This window comes from Jatropha curcas, chromosome 10, assembly GCF_041381405.1.
Source record: "Jatropha curcas cultivar XTBG-Jc1 chromosome 10, XTBG_Jcur_1.0, whole genome shotgun sequence".
NCBI classification, from domain to species: Eukaryota; Viridiplantae; Streptophyta; class Magnoliopsida; order Malpighiales; family Euphorbiaceae; genus Jatropha; species Jatropha curcas.
The window spans coordinates 2,490,026-2,515,455 of NC_143160.1; the positions used below are offsets into that span (position 1 = coordinate 2,490,026).

The 25,430-nt window shown below is 35.7% G+C and overlaps 5 protein-coding genes across 8 annotated transcripts; 2 read left to right on the forward strand and 3 right to left on the reverse strand.

The window, feature by feature from the left end:
- Positions 1–5,660: 5,660 nt before the first annotated feature.
- Positions 5,661–8,065, forward strand: LOC105648517 (dehydration-responsive element-binding protein 1A). The gene has a single exon (XM_012234936.4). It carries the CDS (start codon positions 5,783–5,785, stop codon positions 6,458–6,460), a length of 678 nt encoding a protein of 225 aa, XP_012090326.1. The 5' UTR covers positions 5,661–5,782; the 3' UTR covers positions 6,461–8,065.
- On the reverse strand, positions 6,884–11,881 carry LOC105648518 (uncharacterized). Its single transcript, XM_012234937.4, has 5 exons — positions 11,517–11,881; positions 9,668–9,929; positions 9,381–9,577; positions 8,470–8,657; positions 6,884–7,667 (listed from the first exon to the last, which is right to left on the reverse strand). Exons 1-5 carry the CDS (start codon positions 11,618–11,620, stop codon positions 7,381–7,383), a joined length of 1,038 nt encoding a protein of 345 aa, XP_012090327.1. The 5' UTR covers positions 11,621–11,881; the 3' UTR covers positions 6,884–7,380.
- Positions 11,882–12,075: 194 nt separating this feature from the next.
- On the forward strand, positions 12,076–20,476 carry ABCB28 (non-intrinsic ABC protein 8). Of its 3 annotated transcripts, none has more exons than XR_016322939.1 (18): positions 12,076–12,612; positions 12,827–13,014; positions 13,127–13,150; positions 13,258–13,359; positions 13,610–13,700; positions 14,057–14,157; positions 14,350–14,400; positions 14,534–14,662; positions 15,174–15,236; positions 15,317–15,596; positions 15,906–16,054; positions 16,160–16,249; positions 16,784–16,918; positions 17,001–17,057; positions 17,211–17,267; positions 17,440–17,718; positions 18,360–18,731; positions 19,669–20,476. XR_016322939.1 is itself a non-coding variant. In XM_089726887.1 (17 exons), exons 1-16 carry the CDS (start codon positions 12,210–12,212, stop codon positions 17,674–17,676), a joined length of 2,157 nt encoding a protein of 718 aa, XP_089583013.1. In that variant the 5' UTR covers positions 12,194–12,209; the 3' UTR covers positions 17,677–17,718; positions 18,360–20,476. The 3 variants fall into 3 exon arrangements, 1 of the variants encoding a protein (XP_089583013.1); XR_016322938.1 differs by having other exon boundaries at positions 12,194–12,612; positions 18,360–19,554; XM_089726887.1 differs by having other exon boundaries at positions 12,194–12,612; positions 18,360–20,476.
- Positions 18,276–20,137, reverse strand: LOC149492921 (ATP-dependent Clp protease ATP-binding subunit). Its single transcript, XM_089726890.1, has 2 exons — positions 19,700–20,137; positions 18,276–18,657 (listed from the first exon to the last, which is right to left on the reverse strand). Exons 1-2 carry the CDS (start codon positions 20,135–20,137, stop codon positions 18,382–18,384), a joined length of 714 nt encoding a protein of 237 aa, XP_089583016.1. The 3' UTR covers positions 18,276–18,381.
- A 920-nt stretch (positions 20,477–21,396) lies between the features above and the next one.
- Positions 21,397–25,061, reverse strand: LOC149492922 (calcium-dependent protein kinase 26-like). Of its 2 annotated transcripts, none has more exons than XM_089726888.1 (5): positions 24,902–25,061; positions 23,497–24,466; positions 23,081–23,377; positions 22,127–22,534; positions 21,397–22,032 (listed from the first exon to the last, which is right to left on the reverse strand). In XM_089726888.1, the coding sequence occupies exons 2-5, from the start codon at positions 24,083–24,085 to the stop codon at positions 21,764–21,766; spliced, it is 1,563 nt and encodes a 520-aa protein (XP_089583014.1). In that variant the 5' UTR covers positions 24,086–24,466; positions 24,902–25,061; the 3' UTR covers positions 21,397–21,763. The 2 variants fall into 2 exon arrangements, with proteins under 2 accessions (XP_089583014.1, XP_089583015.1); XM_089726889.1 differs by having other exon boundaries at positions 24,706–25,060.
- Positions 25,062–25,430: the final 369 nt, after the last annotated feature.

Consider the following 25,430-nt stretch of genomic DNA (forward strand, 5'->3'; position numbering starts at 1 on the left):
TAGCGGTTCAGACATATACTGAGGCTTCTTTACTTGCCCAAATAATGCATGTTAATGATACAACTCTCAGTAGCTGCAATTAGGGATTCAGATTTTAAAGATTGATAATAATTACATTAAAACATATTCCCGATATTATGCTTTGTGCTTTTTGAATCTTCTTAGGTTTTCAGTTAATATGTTGGTTAGGCAGGCTCTACTACACCAGAAATGTGATCGAGCCTGCAAGTATTTTCTATCTTTCTTTGCCCTTGCATCTATATAAGTTAAAGCTAACAATATTTGTGCTATTAGATTTTTATATATCAAGGAGTAGACAGTGGTAAATATAAGGAAGTGAGAGAGTTAGAGATCATTCTCTGCATGAACCAACACTTTTTTTTTTTTCCTTTCTTTTTCTGGTTTCTTTTTAACTGATAATAATGCTTTTCTTTGCTGTTTTCTGGCGTTATTTCATCCAGTGAGCCCCTGACCTGTAAACTCTAGCTAGCTCTTAATGATATCTAAAAGCTTAATCTTACTGCTTAATTTCTTCGCCATGACTAGGTAAGTACTTACTTTGCCCTAACATTAATTAGAAGAAAAGGTTGAAGAAACGATCAGCAAAATTCTAATGTAAAAGGGTTTAAGTTCTGCAGTTAGGGACTCAAAACAGTTTGAGAAATAAGAGATACATACCACTATGATTGTTTAGAAGATTGTAAGGTTTATCATCATTATTCTAATTCCAAATGTCAACCAACTTGTATGCATTTGTGATTCCCCAGTTTGAATTGTATTTGAATACTGAATGCAGTTTTTGAGTTTGAAAAAACTGAACTAAGAGAACAGGTTACAAGAAGAATTTCCCCTTATATATATATATATATATATATATATATATAGCCAGCTGCGTGCCACTACTATAAATCTGGTAGTCGGCAACGAAATTTGTGAGAAATGTATGACGCTACTTGCTAGTTGCTACTTTAGTTGATTGTTGAAAGATAAACGGAAGTCGGTAAACAAAGTGGGTTGATTTGAAAGTTGAAGGGCTGAAACAATTCAAAATTTTCAATTATCTATATAAGATTGAGGAATTACCGACATTAATTTCCAATGTGTGATTAAGAGTCAAATAAGAAATAACGTTAAATTAATTATGGCAATGTGAAATCTTTTCTCAAATAACAGGCGAACGGTCTAATCTTCAATATAGGCTGCAGCATTTCAAATGAGATAGGTGTTCACTGTCTAGGTTAATTTCATGGCTGAGATTTTGAAAGAATAGACATATCAACTATAACTTGTGTCTAGTTCCACAAGTTATAGTAATGGGCAGCAGCTACCTTTCAATATATGCATCTTCATTATACCAATTATGATATGATCGAGATTCTCTCCCTTCGGGACATATAAATATGAGCAAGATTAAAGAAAGAAATATCCACCAACATATTGATTTTTCTGATTAATTAAATCACGTTCAGATGATGAGAAGATGCTGTTGGAATTGAAAAATTAATATGAATAATTTCTTAATTAGTTTTTATGCACCTGAACTCTCTCCAGATACCTTCAAATTGAACCTTACATAATTTATAAGCTATGGAGGAAACTCAAGCGATCATTCATTAGCATTCCCAACCCAGGAGAAAAATGGATATTGCGAACTGACACAAAAAGACAAAAAGAGCAAAGAAAAAAGACATCACATGATTTATAATGGAAATGTAAGAACAAAAATTGCAAATATATAAAGCAAGAAAAATAATTGGTCCACGGCCTCCATTTTGTATAAAGTAAAATGATTGTGATTCGTTCCGTAAAGAGAAGGATCGGAGAAGATTATGAAAAGAAAGTGGGGAATGGTCCACACTCCATTGTAAGTTACAGTATTATTATTTACGGGGATATGCATTGCAGCCATAGCTACCGACTCCATAGATATTTTACAACATTGTCATCACTTTTATTTCTCGTTTTTCCGATTTAGTCGGATAGGTTCATTTCACCTTCACTCACTTCGCTGTTCTAAATGCGGCTGTGGGAAAAGCAGGACCGCCACTGCACAAATATTAATTATACATTGTCTTTAATTAATTATGTAGTGCAGGTAATTTATATACAGTTCTGTAAAAGCTTTTCGTACAAAATGACCAATCGTGTCCTGCGCTTAAAAGTTTCAATTAATTCATACCAATGTCGATGGGAAATTTTGTAATTATGCTTTTATAAGAAAAATGATATTGAGCACGACTTAGAAAATAAATAGCCCCACTTGATCTATACTTTGAAGCTACTGCGGTCCCTTAATAAAAATAATTTTTGGATCAAAATGAAATGAGAGTATTTTTGATAATTTATTAAGGAAAAAAATAAGGCATTAATAATTTTTTAAAAATAATTCATGGATTGACTTGATATATGAGTGAGTCTGTACATCGAATATAAATAAGTCTTATCCTAATAAAATTAAAATATCCTATTTTCTTTTATATATTTTATAAATCTTGAAATTTTAATTTTACTCATTGTTTATTGCTTTTGCTCAAATATTGGTTAACTTTATTGAATGTCTCAATACACATAGAGTTTAATTATAATAACTAATTTAAAAAAAAAAAAAATCAGGGATCAATTGCAAATAATATAACCCAAATCTTTTGGCTCCAATTCCTAGTCCTCTTATATGCATATTAACTATCTATCTATCTTCACTAATTTACCATTTGGGAGAATTATTATTTAGTCCCTAATGTTTCACTCTTATTACTATTTAGTCCCTTTTTTGATATAAAGATAACTATTATTCAAAAAAAATTCACAATTTAACTGTTAAATTTTAACAAAAATAGTAAACATGAGGGATTAAAATAGTAACATCATGTTAACTGTGAGGATCAAATAGTTAAATGTCATAGAGTAATTTTTTTGCCTTTTTATAACTGTTAAAATAGTAAATTTTTGACGGAATACTTAAATACTTTAATAGATCAATAATATAAGAATGATTTAATACATAAGTGCTAACCTTAGGAGACTAAATAGTAATTCTGGCATGCAATTTTTTTTTTTATTATTATTGCAAAAATAGTGTAATACTATAATCAATAATGCGGAAACATCGTGTACCCTAAATTGAGAGTGTACCGTATGAGGACCACGAGACTTTTTGAGCCAGTGCTACAGTGAAATATTTTCGTTTCTCGTGACCTTGTCTGAGAAAGAAAAATGATTTGACTATACTTAAGTGTATCTATCTACCAAATTATAATTAATTATTAAAAAAAAAAAGTAACCAATTGGTGAATGATTGTATAAATAAAAAGAGCTTTGTTAAATAACAATTACACAGTTATACTTTGTACGATCTGTGTACATTTATTTATAAGGAAATTTAAAAAATTAGTCAATCTCACTATTGTCACATTTACAATTAAAGAAAAATTTAGTTAATCTGATTTGTCTTTTCAATAACGTGAGCAATGTGAGGTTACAAGTTTAAATCATTTAGATTATTTTAATTTATCAATTTAGTGAGTTAAAAGAGAACTATTCCTATTGTGTAGTCTATTTATATTAGTTCGAGCAATTAGACATTTCAATGAAAAAAAAAAATTTTTGAAAAGTTAATTAAAATCCACTTTTATATTTTTGTTCTTGTCTAGACCAAAACAGGTGTGAAGGATTATTATAATGGATGGTTGAAGAATAGGTGGGAGTAGCACTGAAAATTGGGTGTCACTGGATTGAACCACGGCCCAATATTTTAACCTACTCTACTTTGTTTCACTTACTTCCAAGTGCCAGTCACAGCTTCGAAATTAGATTTTCAGGTGGAACCCAGTAGAAAATCTAATGGGACCTTTAGAAGGTTTTGGCATAAAATGCACGTGGTCCACGCGTTTCCGCGGAAAAACCCAGTGGCAGTGAGCTACCGCCACTGTGAGGCATTCAAAGGCCAAGGCAGTTGGATTAACTGTCAACCGTGTTTTGGGAAATGTGTGACGTCACCGCCAAAAAGGTATCGTTTGATCCTATGCGCCGCCCCACCCTCTCCTCCTCTGTTTCCTTTCTTCTTCTTCGTAGCTTCAATATCGTTATTCGTTCCATCACAATCTTTCCTGCTTGCAATTTGTTAGAAAAAGTAGAAGAGAATGAAAAATAAATAAATTAAAATACTTTTTCCTTTAATACTACACTTTAATAAATTTTTCTATTTTCTCACTAAATTGAAGAGTTAATTTTAAATTTTTCTATTTTCTCACTAAATTGAAGAGTTAATTTCCTTCATTTTTTACATTTCTACCTTTTTTGTTTCTTAAACAAGCGAAAAGAAAATTTCTTTCTTATTTTTTCAAATAAGATAAAGGCAAATCTTTTTGTTGGTTTTTTTAGGAACAAGAGCTACTAATTGCTGATTGACATTCTGAGCTGGAGAATTGCGACATGTCAAGTGTGTGAAGTACATCAACTGGAAATTAAAGTGCGCTTGATCTGACTTCGTGGATTTGGATCCACAGTATGCGTTTTACCAATTTTGCAATTAAAAATAAATTTGAACAGAGAAAATTACAAAGTAAACTTAATTGCTTGAAATGTAAAGGAACTTTGATTACTTGAAATATAAAAGAAATTTGATTGCACTAAAAGTTTCTTATTATATATAGATTTTCATGTATTTATTTTTTGAATTAATTATGAATATAAATTATCTTTAATGATTATTTAAATAATTTATTATATATAGATTTTCATGTATTTATTTTTTGAATTAATTATGAATATAAATTATCTTTAATGATTATTTAAATAATAAATTAACGATCAAATTAATTTCTTAATAATTTTATTAATTGTTATTTTTTATTTTTAAAATTATTATATGTTGACAATAAAATTACAATAAAGTTATGCCGACGAAGACAAAAACGAATATATATAAATTTTCAACCTTATTTTGAGTTCATAAATGTATATATTTGTGTGGTAATAAATATTTTGACCAATAGCATTCTCAAAGTGCACATATACTAGTATGGTTTATTATATATTTACATGTATACGATAATGTCAATATAATATTTTATAATATTATCTATAAATTAAATTATTATGTTCAAAATTAATGAGAATGAAATATCATATATAAACTTTTATTATAAAATATCAAATCCTATTATATTATGATATAGCTTATATTTATAATTAACGGACGCCAGGCTCGTGTTTTCTAAACAGAGTGTCAGGGTAAAGAAAAGGGTAGAGAAAAGAAAAGAAAAAAAAAAGAGTAACAGCCATGAAAGTACATAAAAATCGGCGAGTCATTGAAACTCTCTTAATAAAAACGAAAAAAACTGTCAGAGTAGTGATAGTGATACTGAGCGTTGACCCTGACAGCTAAAGCCTGTAGGTTGATTATGAGATGGAAATAATACTAAGGATAATTAAAATAAAAATAATAAAAAATGTGACGTGTCCGTTTCAAAAGCCACCCGGCACGTTCTGTCGCCCTTAAAACAGCTGTTACCAAACCCAGTCCAATCCTGGGCGAAAAAAATGCGTGGGATAAACCAGCCTGTCTCCTTATCACACTCCGTGTGCGCGTTCGAAATTTGCTAAGTCCCCTTATACTATCTCATTCATCATATCATCGTTATATATAAAACACTATGAATTCACATTTATGTGCACCAAAATTAATTTAAAAAATACCCAAACAAACACTTGATACTACACAATCGCTGCTCAGTGTTCACTTAAAATATACAAACAACAAATACTTCCCCCTTTTTCAGACATGGATTTTCTCTCTTGCTACTCCGACCCACTTCCTTTTGGCGGCTTCGATTCTCCAGTGTCGGATAGTTGCAGTGCTCCAGCTCGTACAAATTTTTCCGATGAAGAATTGATGTTAGCTTCCAGCTATCCAAAGAAACGGGCTGGCAGAAAGAAATTCCGGGAGACTCGCCATCCCGTTTACCGAGGAGTTCGTAGGAGAAACTCCGGGAAGTGGGTTTGTGAAGTTAGAGAACCTAATAAGAAATCAAGAATATGGTTAGGAACTTTTCCCACGGCGGAAATGGCAGCACGGGCTCACGACGTGGCGGCGCTGGCACTTAGAGGTAGGTCTGCGTGTTTGAATTTTGCAGACTCGTCATGGCGGTTGCCAGTACCAGCTTCGAGTGATCCAAAGGACATTCAGAAGGCGGCGGCAGAGGCTGCAAGAGCATTCCGGCCAGTAGAGGCGGATGGACTTTTAGGGGATGAATTTAGACAGGAAAACAAGAGGGCGACAGAAACAGCCGAGGCGGAGGGCATGTTTTATATGGATGAGGAGGCAGTTTTCGGAATGCCAGGACTGCTTGCAAATATGGCAGAGGGAATGTTGTTGCCTCCACCTCAGTGCGTTGCAGAGAATGGAGACGACATAGAAGCAGATTCAGCTGATGTGCCATTATGGAGTTTTTCCATATAAAGGAGTGAAGTAGGGTGGACTAAATTGGAGAGTTTAGTAGTTGACTGCTCCGTACTTAATATTTTTGACTAGTACGGTTAGAAATTTGCATAGTGGCTATATCACTATATTTAGTAACTAGCTAAGGTTTCATGAAAAGACAGAGGGAAAGCTGTCTTTTAAGTTACTAGTTCATTCACATATCAAGAAACAGAAAAATAATTAACACTTCGCAAGCCTGGCCCAAATGTCTTCAAGCTTCACTCTTGGGTCTAGGCCACTCATTTGGATCAACCTCAGCGAACCAAGCCTGGAGTTAAGTGCTTGGGAGATTCCCCTCCCCTCACTTTTTTTTTTTTTTTTTTCAAAAATCACGATTCACAAAAATATATCAAAGAAAATAGAACCATAGAAGGCGGCAATTTAAACATCCAAAGATGGTCGGAAGCAGAAAAATAGAAAGTGGAATTACACCATGAGTCGTGTCCATATAATGATCCAGCAATAAAAACATTATTGCCACCTGATAAACTCCCCAGCCAAGAGGTTGCATATCTTACAAGTAGCACAAAAAGACTACTCTACAATTGACGGATGTATATCTCAGTGTCCAATCCACGTGATTGAATTTATACAATCAACATATCCGTACAACAGAAACAAACTTTACAACTAAAATTCTGCAGCCTGGTTTCTTCATATGAAAAGGAAAATGCCCAGTGATCTCAAAATTTGAGTTTCATTACAGAATGTGTACCACATTGTCCGTAGAAATAATAGATCAACACCAAATGAAATTCAAAGTGGAAGGAGTACGCATCTGCGAAAAATACATGCACAGGAAAAAGAACGCTTTTCAGTTGTTCGACACATAACTGAGCCTGCGATGTGCTTGGCATAATCTATCGTCCGCTTACTTCAAGGATAGGGTACGGAAAGTGCTACTTGGTTTTCTTGAGGAGACTTGATGTTCTAAACTCTGCATCATCCCTGACGAAGCTCCACCAAAGATATGTTAGTGGTATGGTACTTGCATGCCAAAGAGCATGAGCATCAACAAATCCATGGTATGGTGGGAAGTCATATATTTCCAAGAGCGTGGCTAGACCTCCTCCCACCACCACCACCCACAACTTCCACCTTGATGGATGACGAGTAATACCCGCCCAAACTGCCCAAATGAGTAGTTGTGCTATACTCATGGCTGTACAAACTTTCATGTTCAAGCCTGCAAAATAATTAACCCATATAAAACCATCACAAAAGAGAAACACAGCACATTACAACTTTTTTATGTCCAACATCTTCTCTCAATATAGCAACATTCATCAGCACAATTCCTGGTAGCTTTTCTATTTTTACCTTTTTCTTTTTAAATCCTAAAGTGGGTGTGGGGTCCAATGAGAATGATCTGCAAATGCTATAGTATTTTGGTCATTTTGAGGAAGCTCAACTTGTCCATGGACAAAGTGATTCCTTTGTAAAGCACCAACCAGTACAGATGAATATGGACAAATGCCAATAAACAGAAAAAGAATTGGCATTCTCAAGTGATAGGCCACACTGGCAGTGTGGGGTTGAGATTATAATGGCAGTGACACAAAGTTAAAAAACACAATTTATTCATTCTTGCTGCAAGCACATGAAAATAGTAGTACATAGTAGATAGTATCAAACGTAGCTCAATAACATGCTTGCCGAATTTGAAAGGATAAGAGAATTAGAAGTAAAAATGAAGTACATTTTACTAAACTTTAATACAGATAATGAATATTTACGTTGTTTGCATACAATCAATTAGTCCACTAATAACAGGGACAACTCAAAGTTGGATGTGATGTGCATAAAAGACAAACTATGCCTACAATTGAACATGCAGAAAGACAATAGCAAGAAATTTAGCGGGTTGCTGAAATGAAAAGCTGATTAAATTGAACAAACACTTTCAATAACATTCTGCAATTGTTGGTCTTAGATAGGGATTATTTATGGTGCATTATGAAGCAAGAAGATTATATAGAAATAATTACCATAATCAAAATTATAGAAGTTCAGATACATGATATGTGTTGTAAGAAATGCAATCCCAGGAGCAGCAACCATGACTCTTGCAGCCTCATCTCTCACGCAAAATGCTCGCAGTATTGCGAGAATAAGAGTAAACCCAAGCAATGCCACTGCAGAGGAATAATCTAGCTTCTCTGTCAACTCAACATCCCTGCAATTAATTAAATCTGAAAGTGACATAGCACATGGGATAAAAGTCGAACAATACAATAACACAAAGCAAAAGACAAATATGCATGTAAGTAGGGGTGATATCTTAACGTAATAGTACAAGTTCTTGGCCTGCAACCACAGTTGTGCAAGTCCAAGTCCTCAGAGCACTCACTTTATGTGGAAAATGCTGAAGAGTATTATATAATAACAACTGAGTCTTAATCCCAAACTAGTTGTTATTGGTTATATGAATCCTTTGTTTTCATTCTATTTTGTTCATAACCAAGTCTACACTAATGTCAATATATACACACACAGCTACATAAAGTGTGTCTCTCTATAAGTGAACATATATACTTAAACATTATGTGCATCCATGAACAAATGTTAAAGAGAAACACTTTCCTCTCCACAAGGTATGCCACTCCGTATTAAAGTAGGCATTGATGTTAACTATGATGAACAGTAGAGTGAACATCCATTTCTCTTAACTCTTTGTCCATCCTAATGTTTACTATCATGAATAGTAAGAAATGATTATACACCTCAAACCAAAAAAAAAAAAAAAAAAAAAAACTCTAAAACTGATGGGCGACAAATTTTCTTCCCCCTCATGAAATTCAAACGTAACCATACAGAATAAATCAATTATTCTGTAACAATGTCAGGAAGAAAACTTGTGCACCTTCCAATAACATCATCCACTACAATGACTGCTTACCGACTGTGGAAAACGGCACTCCAGAACCAAGAGTTCATTGATAGGACCCCGTAGATGTGCCACAAGCCAGTATATTCATAATAAGTTCTCTTATTTGGTCTCAATGGTAAATTGTAGTATACGAGGATGAAAAAGGACACCCAACCATGAAATTGAATAGCAAGATTGAGGGCAGAGAAAGCAACAGAAACAGGTTCCTGAGAGCACAAACATCATTTAATTGACATAACCAGATTAAGTTATGGGGTAACTAGATAAAAATGACTCGAAACATTATATTTAAAAACCTGAATTCCATAAACACGTTGAAATGCCCATTTCCCGTGATACTTGACAGGCTTATCACCAAGCTTTTGTCTTTCTTCCTCTCTGGCAACCATGCAGTGGTATCGACAATCACTGCGACAGTCCCATTGTTTCCACTGCAGATAAAGCGGCTCTTGCAGATACCAAGGTCCATCAATAGGCTTTCCATCAGCTGAGAACTTACAATGTTGGAAGCATTTCCCACCGACACACCCAGTTTTCTGACATTGCTCCACGCAAGACCTGATATGAGCAACCATTAAAATAATAGCAATAATTGATTAGTCATCATTTTCATTACTCTAAAAAGGTGCCCCCTGAAAACATTTTAATTATCAATCAATAAGAGAAGTTCAAGGCAGTCTTCCAACCACACTAACTAATCTCTCTTAGTTGTGAGGCCTTTCAGAAGCAAAATCATCAGAAATTAAATTCGTATAGATGAAACTATCCAGAAAAATATGCCAATTAAAAAGTCTATGCTCACAGTAATTCAGCCATGGATCAAAAAAGAGACAAGAAATAAGTGGCATTCCCACAGCCAACAACCGCGCATATTTGTAGTTACTGTGAACCTAATCTCAATTTGCATCTGTGAAACATCATGACAATGAAATGTTGAATTTTTGTAAACGTGTGGAGATATCTATATATTTAAACATATATATAGAATAGTCTTAACATAGGTTTTGAGCTTTTCTATGAGTAATCTAGGGAAAAGGAAGAGGCTCACGTAGCTGGATTACTCTTGCTAAGACTAAATGATTCAACTTGATGTGAAAATGGCAAAATGGATCATAATAGCTGGAAAAGTGACGAACTTGTGCTGAACTTGCTTGAAATTGACAATGCAACATTTAAATTTAAAGGAATTATATCATTTTCAAAAGCAAAATAAAGAATATTGCTCAAAGGGAAAATTCCCATAAGTACTAGAAAATGCAAAAGAGTTGGGGAATACACGGGAGCCCGAAGAAAGTTGAAGGGAATAAGGTCAAGTAAGTAGTACATAATGCGTGATTGTATATGTAGCCCTTGCTCGTTTTCCATATCACGGATGAGTTCTCTCACTCATCCTAGACTTGCCTTCTGGCTGGACTATCTTCCATTCATGTGGATAATACTGATTCCTTGGGTTCATTTAGCCTTGGATTTATTTAAGTGTAAAAATATGTATAAAATATGCCAACAAGCCACCCAAAGAAAATCCATATAAAAAGGAAAAAAAAAAAACACAGTACATAAATTTTATTAGTAAACGGCATATGACCGAGGAAGCTACAACCAAGTTAACTCAAAATGCCTAAATATTTAACTCAAAATGCCCAATTCATAGAATGTACCTTCAAACTACATGTTGCCATGCACACTATGTTTATATTTGATAATTTGAATTCACAATCAATTCTCACCGTCAATAACTATATGTGCACATTCAACCAGCATTTCTTTCTAACCCATGGTGAATAGGATTTCTTTACAGTCCACCAATTCATTAATATCTATATACGGCGTTAAAATTGCAGGGCTAATTTAGCAGTTTCTATTTCCCCACCTTCTCTACCTCTTTTATGTCACTTAATAACATATACTTTATTCAATTCCACAAAAAATGCAGGCAAATAACGCTCAGGTCGTGAATCAAAGACTACTAACCTTTTAAGTTCAATCTAAGTTCCAAGCAGAATACTAAACTCAAGTTACGCATGCGAATATATATAAATTCAGAAACAAATGAACATCAAAACAATCAAGACAAGAGGGAAACAACGACACCGCCAAAGGGTAACCATAAATTCAGTCAAAGAGAGAGAGAGAGAGGTAGCTTACTTGTAAACCGGATCAGCATCACCAGCACTTGCGTCAAGCCCACGCACTAAACAGAAGAGTGAAAAAGAAAGCAATATCCAACGACACCAAGCTATTCGATGCATTGAAAAATAGCAAAAAGTCAACACAGAAGGGTCTAAAGTTTTCTATGATATCAACGGCTGACAACGGAGGTTCGAGCTAAGATGTGATTGATAGGGTTCCATGGAATCAACAAAGCACGAGGAAAACGTCTCTGACTCACTGACTGTGTGTGCGCACGAAGCAAGAATTCAAATTATATACGGAGAAGACAAGCTGGACCGAGTAAAGCTGAACTTGAGCTCGGCAAAACAGAGAGAAGATTAGCGTGACTCTTAGTGAATAAAGGAACAAGCTACGGATATCGAAGACTTTGATGGGGCAGAGACCAGAATCTCGTGAATGGTTGATCTTTTAGGCGATTCACGAGGAGACACGTGGACCGCTTTCGATCATCTTGCTCTTACTAAAATGCCCTTATAAACTTCACCCGATGTTTTTATGTCCTTCAATAGCCCACATACACGATGTCGTTTTTGTAGCTTGCGGTTTTCTGGTAATATGCCGTTAGGGAGTACAGAAATTTTCCAAACTAATTTAATTGGACAAAACTCAAAAGGGTACTGTTTATATCGCCTGTCCCTTGTCCTAAGCTCTAAATCGAGATAATCCATGGCCTCTGCTAGTCTCCTTCTTCAAATCAATCCCAGTCGCTTTCCGTTTCCCAACTGCAAGGCGCGTCGCTCAGATAAATTCAAACAGACGCAGTTGTCTCTTTCCGTGCCCCTCGGCCAATCAGGTCCTTTCCCGCCATTTCCACCATCTACTGTGAACCAATGGACCGCAAAATCCACCGTAATTTCGTGCGCTAACGTGTCGGGGCCACCGTTTGTGAGCGAGTCGGACCCAAAGGTTGAGGCGTCGGAGGCAACAAGAGAGCAGGTGCAGCCTTCGAAATTGATAAGCTGGGGTCTTTTGTGGGGTCTTTTGCTTAATCATAAGCTGAGCCTTGGGATTTCACTTCTGACTCTTGTTGGTTGTACTACCTGTACTCTCTCAATGCCCATATTTTCAGGTGCGGATCGAGAGAATTCTTTCCGTTTGGTTCCAGAGAAAATGGACGGAAAGGAAAAGAGGAGAAATTATTTGAATTCCTGTTTTTCTCTTCTTTTTTGGCCTGCAGTGTTAATTATATAATCAGTAGATTAGCATATAATATGCTCAAGTTTCAACTATGTAAGTAACGCTTTTTGGTCTGTTGCTTTAATTTAGTGTGTGTTTGATGGTAGGCCGATTCTTTGAAGTGCTTATTGGCGCAAGGCCAGACCCTCTATGGAGGCTGCTGGGTAAGGTTGGACTTCTATATTCGTTGGAACCTATTTTCACTGTGATCTTTGTTGTGAACATGAACACTATTTGGGAGAAGGTAATGTCAAAATTAAGAGCTCATACATTCAGAAGAGTTTTGATACAGAAGGTATAAGCTTACTGATGAATTTATTAAATTTTTCTAACTTATTAATTCCAAAAATTAAATGCTCTTTTCATATGTTTTGTTTTCCCTTTCTTTTTTTTTTTTTTTTATGCAGACAGAGTTTTTTGATCGATACAAGGTCTGTGCTTTTAGTTGAGAACTCGAGTAGTATCAGTTAATGACTTTTTGTTTGAATACATCATTCCTAACTGAATTTAAGGACTTTGTGTTGTTAACTCTTTGCAGGTTGGTGAAATCAGTGCTTTATTAACATCTGATTTAGGTGCTCTGAAAGATATTGTCAGCGAGAACATTTCAAGGGATCGTGGTTTTAGGGCACTCTCTGAGGCAAGCCATTCTATACTAGACCAAAAGTGAGCTTTATGTTGCCTAGTCATATAGGTTGTCATCTCTGATTAAATTTTAAACCAGCATACTTTTCTCCTGTTCTTTGAATTAATTTGAGTACAACATGGTTGCTTTTTCATATGTTCTTTTCTAAAAACAAATATTTGTTCCTTTTCACAATTCCCATATATGATTCTGCTGCCAGAAACTGCTGTTCTTTTCATATTCCATGTTCTTTACTTTTTTGCAGGTGATTGGGACTATATGCATACTATTTGCTCTGGCCCCTCAGCTGGCTCCAATTCTGGGCATACTGATGCTTAGTGTGTCTGTTTTAATTGGTAAGAATTTTCTCTTTTGAATCATCAGTTTGGCGAGCGCCTTTATTCTGTGTTTAATGAACTCTACATCATGTAGAAACTGTCTCATCAATGCTACAGAAGTAGGGTTTTTCTTGCATGTACTGAGGCTTAGAATACAGGTCCATTATTAGTTCTCTTGTTGTCATTGTTTGATTAGCATCTATATTTGTTGACACCAATAAATGCACAAAGTCTTATTTCTTATTCATTCTGCCACTTTCAACATGATTACACTTGTAAATCTAAATTATATATATATATATATATATTTTTTTGCTTTTTTCTATTGCTTTGTTTTCTGTTACCTGCTGCTGACTAGAATTATTGCTTTCAAGCCACATTTAAGCGGTCAACTATACCCATTTTCAAAGCTCACGGCAAGGCCCAAGCATCTATATCTGATTGTGTGACAGAAACTTTTTCTGCTATTCGCACTGTAAGTCTTCAAAAATGATCTGTCATGTACATTTTTGTGCTTGTAGAGCATGAAACATGCCATTGTTTCATTAATGGTACATTAATTACCGACAGCAAGGTCAGTTGTTCATTCCCCAGTAGAGTAACATTGTGATGTGAAGTAGGAAAATTGTCTGCATGATAATTGAAGCACCAATTTATGTTTTCACAGGTAAGATCTTTTGGGGGTGAAAAGCGCCAAATGTCAATGTTTGGCAGTCAGGTAAGATGTGGACCTTGATTATGTCTTGAAATATTTTAGCTACTAGTACGGTTATTTTCACTATACTGCAGTAGTCATGAAGTCATAGACTTTTTTACAATTCACTTAGCATTTACATGAAGGAGCTTGCCAGGTTCTTGCTTATCAGACTAGCGGCATAAAGCTTGGGACCTTCAAATCTTTGAATGAATCATTGACAAGAATTGCTGTTTACATCTCTTTGATGGCCTTATATTGTCTTGGAGGTAGCAAAGTGAAGGCAGTAAGCACTTTACCCTGAGATCATATGCAATCCATATCATGATTCTTAGTTTATTGATCCACTTGGTATTCTCACACAAGCGGGTTCTTGGAAGCAAGAATTTGCAGACAGTTCTCCTTTTCAACAGTTGGTTTGCATGTTAAATTTTGGAGAAAATAGTTCAGTTTTTCTGTTTCATGAGTCTAGAAAGTTGAAGAAATATCTACAAGACAAAAATAAAACTGAAAAATAAAAGGCAGCTCATATGATTCTTTGCTTCATAGACTTTATTCAAGGTAGAAATCTTAGAGAAGTTTATAACTTGACATGAGAAAATTGAAGAAAACAATAATGCCTTTCTGAAGGGGAAGACAATAAACTATTGATAGTCTGTAGAAAGCAGATTGGTATAACTAGAGCATCCTCTTTACCTTCATTACCCTCCTTTTTTTTTTCAACTTTCTTCCCTGATTCTACTTATGCCAAGCTTGAATGACTTATATTTTTCTTCAATTTGTTTCAAATCTTGCAGGGTGAACTCTCTGTTGGAACTGTTGCTTCTTTTATTGGATACACATTCACGTTGACATTTGCTGTGAGTCCTTGATCACTCTCTTCTACATTATAGTGATTCATCTTCCTTCAATATACTCAATAATATAATAAACTTTTCAGGTTCAAGGACTAGTCAATACATTTGGAGACCTTCGTGGTGCATTTGCTGGGGTTGAGAGGATTAATTCTATTCTGTCTGGAATAGAAACGGATGAAGCCCTTGCGTATGGTCTAGAAAGAGAAATACAGGAAAAAGAAAAACATGATGAGATAATTGAGTTATACTTTGTCAACGGTTACAGTGGGGAGAATAAGTATTTTAGCACGCATTACATGTCAGGCTTGAAATCAGCTAGCAACCTGCATACCTATGCTTGGACTGGTGATGTTTGCCTTGAAGGTATCAGCAATTCACTTTTATTAAATTTTTCTAACGTTCCTTGATGCAAATTTTCCCTTATCCTTTCCATCTTATTTTTTTTCTTAGTCGTTAATCATATTGTTATATATCTCCAATCAAAACCCTACAATGTGAGTTGAGCATCTCTTGTGAAATGGAATATCATGTTTATTCCAAATTAATTGTGGAAATCTCAATATAACAGCTTGAGATGAGTTAGTTCTTTGTAAGGTGTTTAAAACTTTGTAATTTTTCCTCTGAATTTATGTAGTTCATTCCATTAAAGCAACTATCCTTATTTCCTTGCAGATGTTCATTTTTCTTATCCACTGAGACCTGATATAGAAATCTTAAATGGTCTTCATTTGAAACTAAAGTGTGGAACCATGACTGCCCTAGTGGGCCCGAGCGGTGCTGGCAAGAGTACTATAGTTCAGCTATTGGCACGCTTTTATGAGGTTCATTTCTTTCAAAATATTAAATTTCAGTTTTGAATTACAAGTTATCTTCTGTTTTTGTTTCCATAAAAAATGTTGAGCAATATGCATTTCTTAATTTTGTAGCCAACTAGAGGTCAGATAACTGTTGCAGGAGAAGATGTCCGGACATTTGATAAAACTGAATGGGCTCGAGTTGTCTCCATAGTGAATCAAGTATGCATTTGGATATCCATATTTTTGAATCTTCGGTTAAACTCACTAATGCACAACTTGTTAGCATCAATAGCAAGCTGGCCATTGATTGCTTCTGAAATACAGTTTTGATCAAGTTCTAAGCTGAACTCATCTTGGAATGTTGTTAGCAAGCTTCATTTGACAGCCTGGCTTTTGGTTGTGAAAATAGATAACCATGATTTTCAGTTACAGACATATTAGACACCCCAGTTGAATAACTAATTCATTATACATTTTATTTATATATGCTTGTTTGCTATTAAAATATGTTACTGCAGAACTGAGATTTTATTGATAGTAGAGGGTGTAGTGGACTGAATAAATGGTTAAGATTAATTCTGGTTGTTGATGACCTGAGGTGGTTTAGCAAAGGTAAGAGTTGGGTCTAATAATAAGGCTTGGATGCTATCTTTATCTGTATCTGAAACGTGTAGTGCATGTGCTGAAGGAATTGCTTCAATCAACTAGTTACCGTTATGTATTTCCTAATATTAAGCACATAAATATGCACAGGAACCTGTTCTTTTTTCGGTGTCTGTTGGAGAAAATATTGCGTATGGGCTTCCAGATGATGACGTTTCCAAGGATGACATCATAAAGGCAGCCAAAGCTGCAAATGCTCATGAATTTATAATTTCACTCCCACAGGTTACTTGTTTTGTAACTATGCTTTTGTTCTAATTGTGCTTGCTTTCATATTGTTTGCTGAACCTTTATTTGGATATCAAAGGGTTATGACACTCTAGTTGGTGAGCGTGGAGGTTTACTGAGTGGAGGACAGAGGCAGGTATGTAATAAACTTTTCGGATTAGTGAGTAATTGTATTCTAACTTGAGAGAGAGAGAGAGAGGGAGAGAGAGAGAGAGAGAGAAAGAGAGAGGGCCAATGGGGGACTGAAAAGTAATGTATTGACTTATATCTTCTGATCTTCATTCATCAGAGAATTGCTATTGCAAGAGCCCTGCTTAAGAATGCTCCAATTTTGATTCTTGATGAGGTAGGCCTGTTGTTTGCTTCTCTAAGCATATGTATGATGTCTCCTACCTCAGATCAACATCATAATATTTGCTTTATTGAAAAAGCTTTGTCTGTTGAGGCATTAGTTAGAATTTTAGAATTTGGATGCTATCCTTCTTCAAGCTTGATAACATTAATGTTCTTTGCTGCAGGCCACTAGTGCATTGGATGCAGTCAGTGAACGCCTGGTCCAGGATGCTCTTAACCATTTGATGAAGGGCAGAACGACATTGGTCATTGCTCATAGATTAAGCACAGTTCAGAATTCCCATCAGATTGCACTTTGTTCTGATGGAAGTATTGCAGAACTGGGAACCCATTTTGAGTTGTTGGCTAAGAAGGGTCAATATGCATCATTGGTTAGCACTCAAAGATTGGCATTTGAGTGACATCAAAATTTCGATAGATTGTTAATAGTTGAATCTAAAAATGTAAGTCAGTAAATAGTTATCTAAAGAATCTTTGTAAGCTTCTTGGTTCTTCATACAACAACCCATAGTTTTGCGATTCGAATCTTACTTTCCTTTGTTCAGTGGTAAATGTCCCATTTCAAAAAGTTGGGATAAAAATGGCTTTATGTTGCAAAAAGTTAACTGAGCTGAAACTTCTATTGATCTGTAGTGATTCCCCTCCTCTGCTCTCTCTTAAATTACAGAGAATAGTGTTCACATCGGAAAATAATAATACTGGTAATAATGCTGCCTAATCTGCTGTTGAAGCGATAAATTTTGTACAGTAATATTACCAATGGCTAGATTTCAATTTAATCGTTAGTATTTTCTTTTTCTCTGAGCAATTATTATTGGTAGTAAGTGCTATAATCTGCAGTTACTGCATTGAGTATCATCTATTTCTAGTCCATTGGTCTCTCTCTTTCTCTTTTACTTATTCATTTCTTTATTTTTCAGTTGCATTTAACTTCTGCTTTTTAGTGATTACCATTTTAGTTTTAGTTTATGATAACTTGCAGGTCATGATTGTTGCTGGATTATAATGAATTTTAAAGACTTTATTTATGCTGTGATGCAATGTAAATACAGAACCTCAAATTGTTTTACGTTTTTCTGTATAGAGGGCTGTATCATTTTACATGATCAAGAAGAATTAGAAAAAGAAATTACAGCATTGAGGTCAGCAAGGCATTCAGTTGGAAGGCCAAGAAAGTTGTTCATGAAGACGTCATCAATTGGTTCTACAGTGGCTACTCCAACCAATCTGCAATTCCCTTCTCTATCCAACCTTTCTCCTTGTCCTTTGCGTATTACTCCATTTGATTCTTCTGATGTCAGTATTGTTTTCACAAGCAGGGGAGGCGCTTTGTAGATATTCCCAACGGAAAACCAGAACTTAGCCAGAAATTCAAGAGCAACCTATGAAGACAGACACTAAAGTTGACAGTTACGGTGGATTTCCAGAATCGAAGGATAGTGGACTAGCAAATAGGGTATGTGTCTTGCTGTTTTCCTTAAGTGAATTAGAGTATGATAATCATTACCGCAATTATTTTGAGAAGTTTTTCATTGATGGCAACAATGTTGAGCCTTAGAACCTAAAGAGAAGATGAGTAATTGAACACGGCCCTAATACAAATTAGAACTGAACTTTTGTTTTGTATAATCAACTAAATTGATTAATGTCTCTTGGGTCTGATTCATGCTTCAATCTATATGGCAGTTCAACTTATAATTTCTTATCAGGCTAAATTTATTTAAAAAGAAAAACTAACAAAAAAAAAAAAAAGATCTTAAATCTTCTCCAAATCAAATTGAATAAACAATAGATTATTGATAACAAGCACTTTAATCAGTTTTGCTCCATATTGGTTATTTATATATTATTTGAGGATTTCATTATTATAAATTATATTATATAAAAACAAACGTATCAGGTGTTAGATACTAAAATTATAGTGGGATAAATCAATACATCAAGGATAACTGTATCTATTCCAATAGAATTCTAAAATTTAACCACTGATGTTCTAATAAGCTTGTCCTTGTACAAATTTGTCCCAGTCATGCTTTGCAGCTAACTTTTCTGTTATAAAGGATGACAATGTCCAAGTCTAACCTATTTTATTCCAATTGACTTGACATGAACTATGTTGGCTCGGAATTCAAATCGGTTGGGCCTGTTCTGAGCTTGAGAAAGGCCGTTAAAATGTTCAAGTTATGGACCATTGGATGCTGAAAATTTTAAAATTTCAAAAACTACCCTATAGTTAGGCAAAAGTAAGATTGAAAGAGGCCCGCACTTCTTTTATTGAAGTAAGCACAAAACTCTGATTCATGATTAGTGAGATTATGTGAACAAATGCCTGAACCAAAATGTTACTGCTATTTATTTATTTTTCTTAGTTCTTGTATTACTTTTTTGTGAAGATACTGTAGCAAATGAAGAAACATAATCTACCTTACCGGAATCGGGGTCAATGCTTCCTTGAAATAGTTCAGGTACAACATCAATCTTCAAGCCTGGTGGCAATGGCAACCCTAAGAACTTGGTGGTTCCAGTCATCAATGGTGGAATATACAGAGTTTTCACGTCAAAAGAAACTGAGATCTCATTGTTCAAGTAATCCTTTTCGGTTTTAGTAGCAGTCCCACTACCAGTTCCGGTTCCTCCTTGAGCATTATATTCAAAGTCAGGATATCTTGAGATCCCAAGCTTACAAGCTCCTAAAGTTTTGAAGTTAACAGTGTATTTATCAGTTTGTGGCAGTGTGGTGGTGGAAATGGATTGGTTTGGACCGGAAGAAGATAAAGAAATGGTCTTAATTCCAAAAGCTGGCTTTCTTGTGGAAAATCTGCACAGAATTGGAGGGTTTGAAGTGTTAACCCTGCAACCCATATTCTGAAAAGTTTGATTTTGAAATGGAAGAATTTAATTTAGCTTTTCGGGTATAGAACCAGATTAGTGGCACTGTGGCTTATATTGGAATATGAGGCTGATTTGTTTTTTGAATTTGGACCTTATCTTTCTATTGGGAGATATTTTTCTAGATTGGTTGACGTTGCTAGTGGCAGAGAATATTTTTGGATTTTTAGGGGATGTGTATTTTCCATAGCCAAAAGTTATTATATTTAATTGTCTACAAACGCCATCCTATTTTTATTTAGTGTTGTGTAGGTCTATATATTGAGACCAGAACAATTATCGTTGATAAATAGCAAATCTTTACTATTATAACCTCGTAGCTCCAATAATATTTGGACAAATAACTCTCTTTTCTTTTGGGTCTTTCACTATTACCTTTTTCCCTTGTCTGTTTTCTCTTTACATCAGCTGTTTTCGCCACTGGAAACTTCAATTTCTTCGTTTTCTTCTACTCAAAATTAAGAATCGTCAAGCCATCGAAGCATACCATACCATCATTTTCAACTCCTGAAAGGTCAAAATACCTATGCTAGGAAATTCTCACTTGAAAAAAATAAAAAAAAAGGGTTGCCTCTCCCTTCGAGCAAGCAGGCATTTTGAGCAGTTACCAGTTGTGGGTCTTGAAAATGTCGGAGGGCCGACCAAAGTTGAGACAATATCTTTATGTCTCTTACGAGGGGGTAGTATAGCATACCTGTATAATATGTTTGTGCATGAAATGTAATAATGGCAGTCACTTATTCTAAGCAGATGAAGGCTAAATAGTCAAAGCATTTTATTGCACCTACTGTTTTCCCCATTCATGGCGATCTCAATGCCCCACTGGGTGTAGTTTTTTTGTAGTGCAAAATGTCTTTACCGTCCATCCATCATCATGTCCCCGCTCTGATGCACCCTGCCACTGGCTGTTTCAGAGAAAAAAAAAAAAGCACCAACAGAACAAAGCTGTACACATGAGGTAACGGTTTTTATAGAACTGACCGAAATCAGACATTATTTCGATTGGCTCGTCGAAGATAAGCAAAGTCGATTAAGGGAAGACAAAAGGAACCTGGTCATAGTTACAGTTTAAAAGTTCCTATGAATGTATAAGCAAAGGAGTTAAAGAACAGTAAGTCAACCATTCAACCAGCTCTAGGTGAATAATTCACTAAAGAAATGGCAGGAGATTGAAAAAAGAAGAAAAAAACAGCTAGTCACCAGATGCTTGAATTCGTGGAAACACAGAAGAATGAAACTTGGAAAACTTCATACTATGAAAATACAAATTTGTACACAGGGCTGAACCCTATTACTTGCGGCTTGTTACTCTAGCTACCCAGCACACTGAAGATAACTATAACAGAAATGACATTATTCAAATCACACAACATATTTGAAGCTTGCCTAAAATCACTTTCTCAAGTCACACCACCCATTTGATGCTTGCCTATGACTCTCTCTAAGCCCAATGATTTAGCACATAGGACAGCACCAAACACATCATAAATACATCGGATAGAACTAGTCTGGATAAACCACTTTCTTCACTTTAGTCATCCATCAGAGCGTCTTTTATTGCTTAGCATCAGGTCATGGGACAGTCCTGTCTTTCAAGGTTCAACAGACAAGAGAAGACCTAAGGGACGGAGCAGTTGGAAGATGTGTGCATGATGCCCATCGGATAACTGACTCGGTCACCATCAGATCAAGTTGCTCATGCTCACCAAGCCCAATTGTACGGTTCCTCTTACTGTGCATACCCATTCTAGAACCAATGGCTCCTCCTGACCTTTTAACTTCAACTGGCTTGTGTTCCATTTCTCTGGATTCACGTCCACAGGATAGAGAAGACTCTGGCAACACGAGCATCTTCTCCAAGCCGACCTCTGCAATACAGAATATTAAGAAAGATCACATCATGTACATAAATTTCACGACATCATTGCATTGCAAGCTACCAGAGAGAGAAAACCTGATTACCTCCATCAATTGCATTCAAATTGGAAATGTCATTTGTGAGATCCAATTTACAACTCCCTTGCTCAGTTACAAGACCAGGGCCAAAAAATGCGAAGCTTGGCATTGAAGATACAGGGGTAGAAAATTCCAAGGCATTAGAATCACCACTGCTACAGAAAGAAAACCGACCAGATATAGAGCATGATGTTGTTGAAGGTTCCACAAGAAAAGAAGAGAATGATGATCTGAATCTGAAAGTAGGCGACTCTAGATCAGAAATAATTGGTGACCCAGAGCCAAAGCTGATGTCCTGATTCCTGGCCATCATAGAGAAAGAGCCGCCACCTAAATCCCATTCTCTGCAACTTTGCTTTTCGAATTGACCAAGTCCTTCAGGACACTGAGCATCGTCCTTCATCCAGGAGTGATCTGAAAAATTATGAATTTTAGATAAGGTCAGAAACGGCTCAAACTTTTGCAGCAGGCAAGAAAGGTCCAGGCAAGCTTATTACTCTAGAATTTTAGTAACACAGAATGGCAACATTTCCGGACTTTTGAGCCTTTCAACATCAGTCAACTGCACATGTCACCAGCTATGGTTCACACAAAATTAACTGAAGTAAAATCATGGCCATATCCATGTCCTGAATGCTCCATTTTAAGCCAAAAAAATTAGAAATGTAATAAATTTGTCTGTAAAGAATCAGTGTGTGGATTTTTGGACTCACTCCCAGCATCCACAGCTTGTTTATAGTCGAGTTCTACACACAGAGTCAGGCCTTCTGATTGCTCTACTAAGAATTTTCAACTTTAAATAAAATTATGCATAATAATTATTAAAAAAATAAAAAATGAGATTACCACCATCTACATATTCCCAATATGTGCCAGAATACATAACCAAATGACGGAAAGCAACAATTGAAGAAAATAGGTAAACATTTACAGCATATAAAAGAAAATAAACCAACCTACCTAAAACCTGTTGAGCAGTAAGCCTTCTCAAGGGATCTGTACAAAGCATTCCTCTGACCAACTCCTTTGCAGCTTCAGTTATGTGATCCCACGGATTAGACGGAAACCGCAGGTCAGCTGCCCTTACAGCATCAAATATCCGTGACTTAGTATTACCCCAGAATGGTGGCATTCCACTCAGCAGAATATAAAGTATCACCCCTGCACTCCAAATATCAGCAGCCTGGTTATAGCCTCCTGCCAATACCTCAGGGGCTATGTAGAATGGGCTCCCAACAGTGCCATGCAAACTTTGACCTGTTTGTACAAAAACCAAATATTAAACCACTATAACAAGTCAAATTTTAGACCAAACAGCAGTCAATATGAAAATTAAATGGCAATTAGAGGAAAATAATGGAAGATGCAAATGGTACCAGGGTTGATATAGGTTGCAAGACCAAAATCTGCCAATTTAATTGGTGAGGAGGAGGCTTTTGTAGCCAAGAGGATGTTCTCGGGCTTCAGATCCCTGTGAACAACCCCAATTTCATGACAATATGACACCACTTGCATCAAATGCCTAAAAAGAACCTTAGCCTCAGCCTCAGAGAATCTTCCATGCTTTTCTAACTGGTGAAACAGCTCTCCACCAGCACAAAGCTCCATTATCAAGTGGATGTAATCCTCATCCTCATAAACGGCCTTGAGATCTACAACATTTGGGTGCCCAGATAGCCTAGTCATTATCTCGATTTCAAGTCTGACACTTCTCGCATCATCTGAGGTCACTAATCTATCCTTGGCAATAGATTTGCACGCCAATAACTCTCCAGTCAACTTATCAGTGCAAACTCTAATAACACCAAATTGCCCCCAACCCAATTGCTCCCCGAGATCATACCTATCCTTCAAATTTGAGGTCTGATTTGTATCCAAAATGGTTTGTGTTAAGCTTGAAACTGTATAACAATTGCATGGTTGCTTCAACAAGTCATGGTTGCTGTTGCTGTTGGCAACAGCCATACCAAATCTTAGCTCCCCAAATGAACCCAAAGGCCAAAGAGACCAATCAGAACCCCACTTTAGAATTATCTGGATTTGGATTTTTGCCTAGCTATTAACCGCTTCTTTTGTCAAACAATTGAATAACAAATCTATTTTGAAGTCAAAAATCTTGATTTTTAGCTTATAGACCATTCACCAAAACTGCACTTGAAGTCAAATCCTAATAGAAGCTTCTCATGGCCAATTGTTGAAAGGTGACTGTGACGCTTACCGTGACAGATATGGGAACATACATATATCTGTGTATCTGGACAGTTTGGTGCTAGGAAAAACAAGAAAGCCCTAATGGTGGCAGAAGCTTCACATCCAAGTGGGAAATTCTTTCAATTCATGCTGGATCTGAAACCACATTATAAGAACGAAATATCAAACTGTCAGTTATATTGGAGTTTCCATATAGATATAGTATTTGTTTACACTCTCCACACTTGAGGAAGTTTCAAAGGTAAAAGAAAAAAATAAATAAAACCGCAACTATCTAAAGCAAGCCAAGATGAAACACCTCAAAATACCCATCAACTAAAATACCCACACATGCGAACAACAACCAAATTCAACATCCGCCCAACAAAATTTACCAGAAAGCAAGCAACTTAGATCCCAATTCCCATAAGCCGTGCCTATGGCCAATGATAAATGAACTCTGAACTCAAATCCCCAAAATCGCAAACCAGTGTAACATAAACCAGTTAAGTACAGATAGAAAGCACACAGAGAAGTAATAAAAAATAAGTGAAATGGTTGGGAACGAAAAGAAGAGGATAGAGGGTGGACCAAAAGAGGAATCCGTTGGAGAAGGAATTGAGCTCCCCAAGACAGAGAGCCCCTTTTCCCCTGTGGGCACTCTTTAGCTCCCTTCCTTTCAGTTTTCTTGGCTTAAACTCAGACTTCCGTTGTGTTTTGTTTTTCGGTCGCGTTTCTTTTGAAATTGAATGCTTTCACTTTCCTCGGACTTCAAGTCCCACTTTAATTTTGTTTAATCCCGAAACACTGTCTTTGATTTTTTTAGCCTAGAGTTTAAACTCCATTAAATTATAAATCAATATTTCTGTTTTAAAAAAGTATTTAAATAATCGATCTATTTTATTACCAAATATTTTAAATATTTTTATAGAAAAATTATGACATTCTATTGGTATTATAAAACATGATAATATTAATTTTCTAGTCATATTTATATTATACTTGTCCATAACTAGATTTATTTGTGCATGCAGAAAAAAGGTATATACTTATCATTTCATCTATCTTACATGTAAAATATGTTTATCTGTATTTTCATACCAATTAAAAAAATTAATTA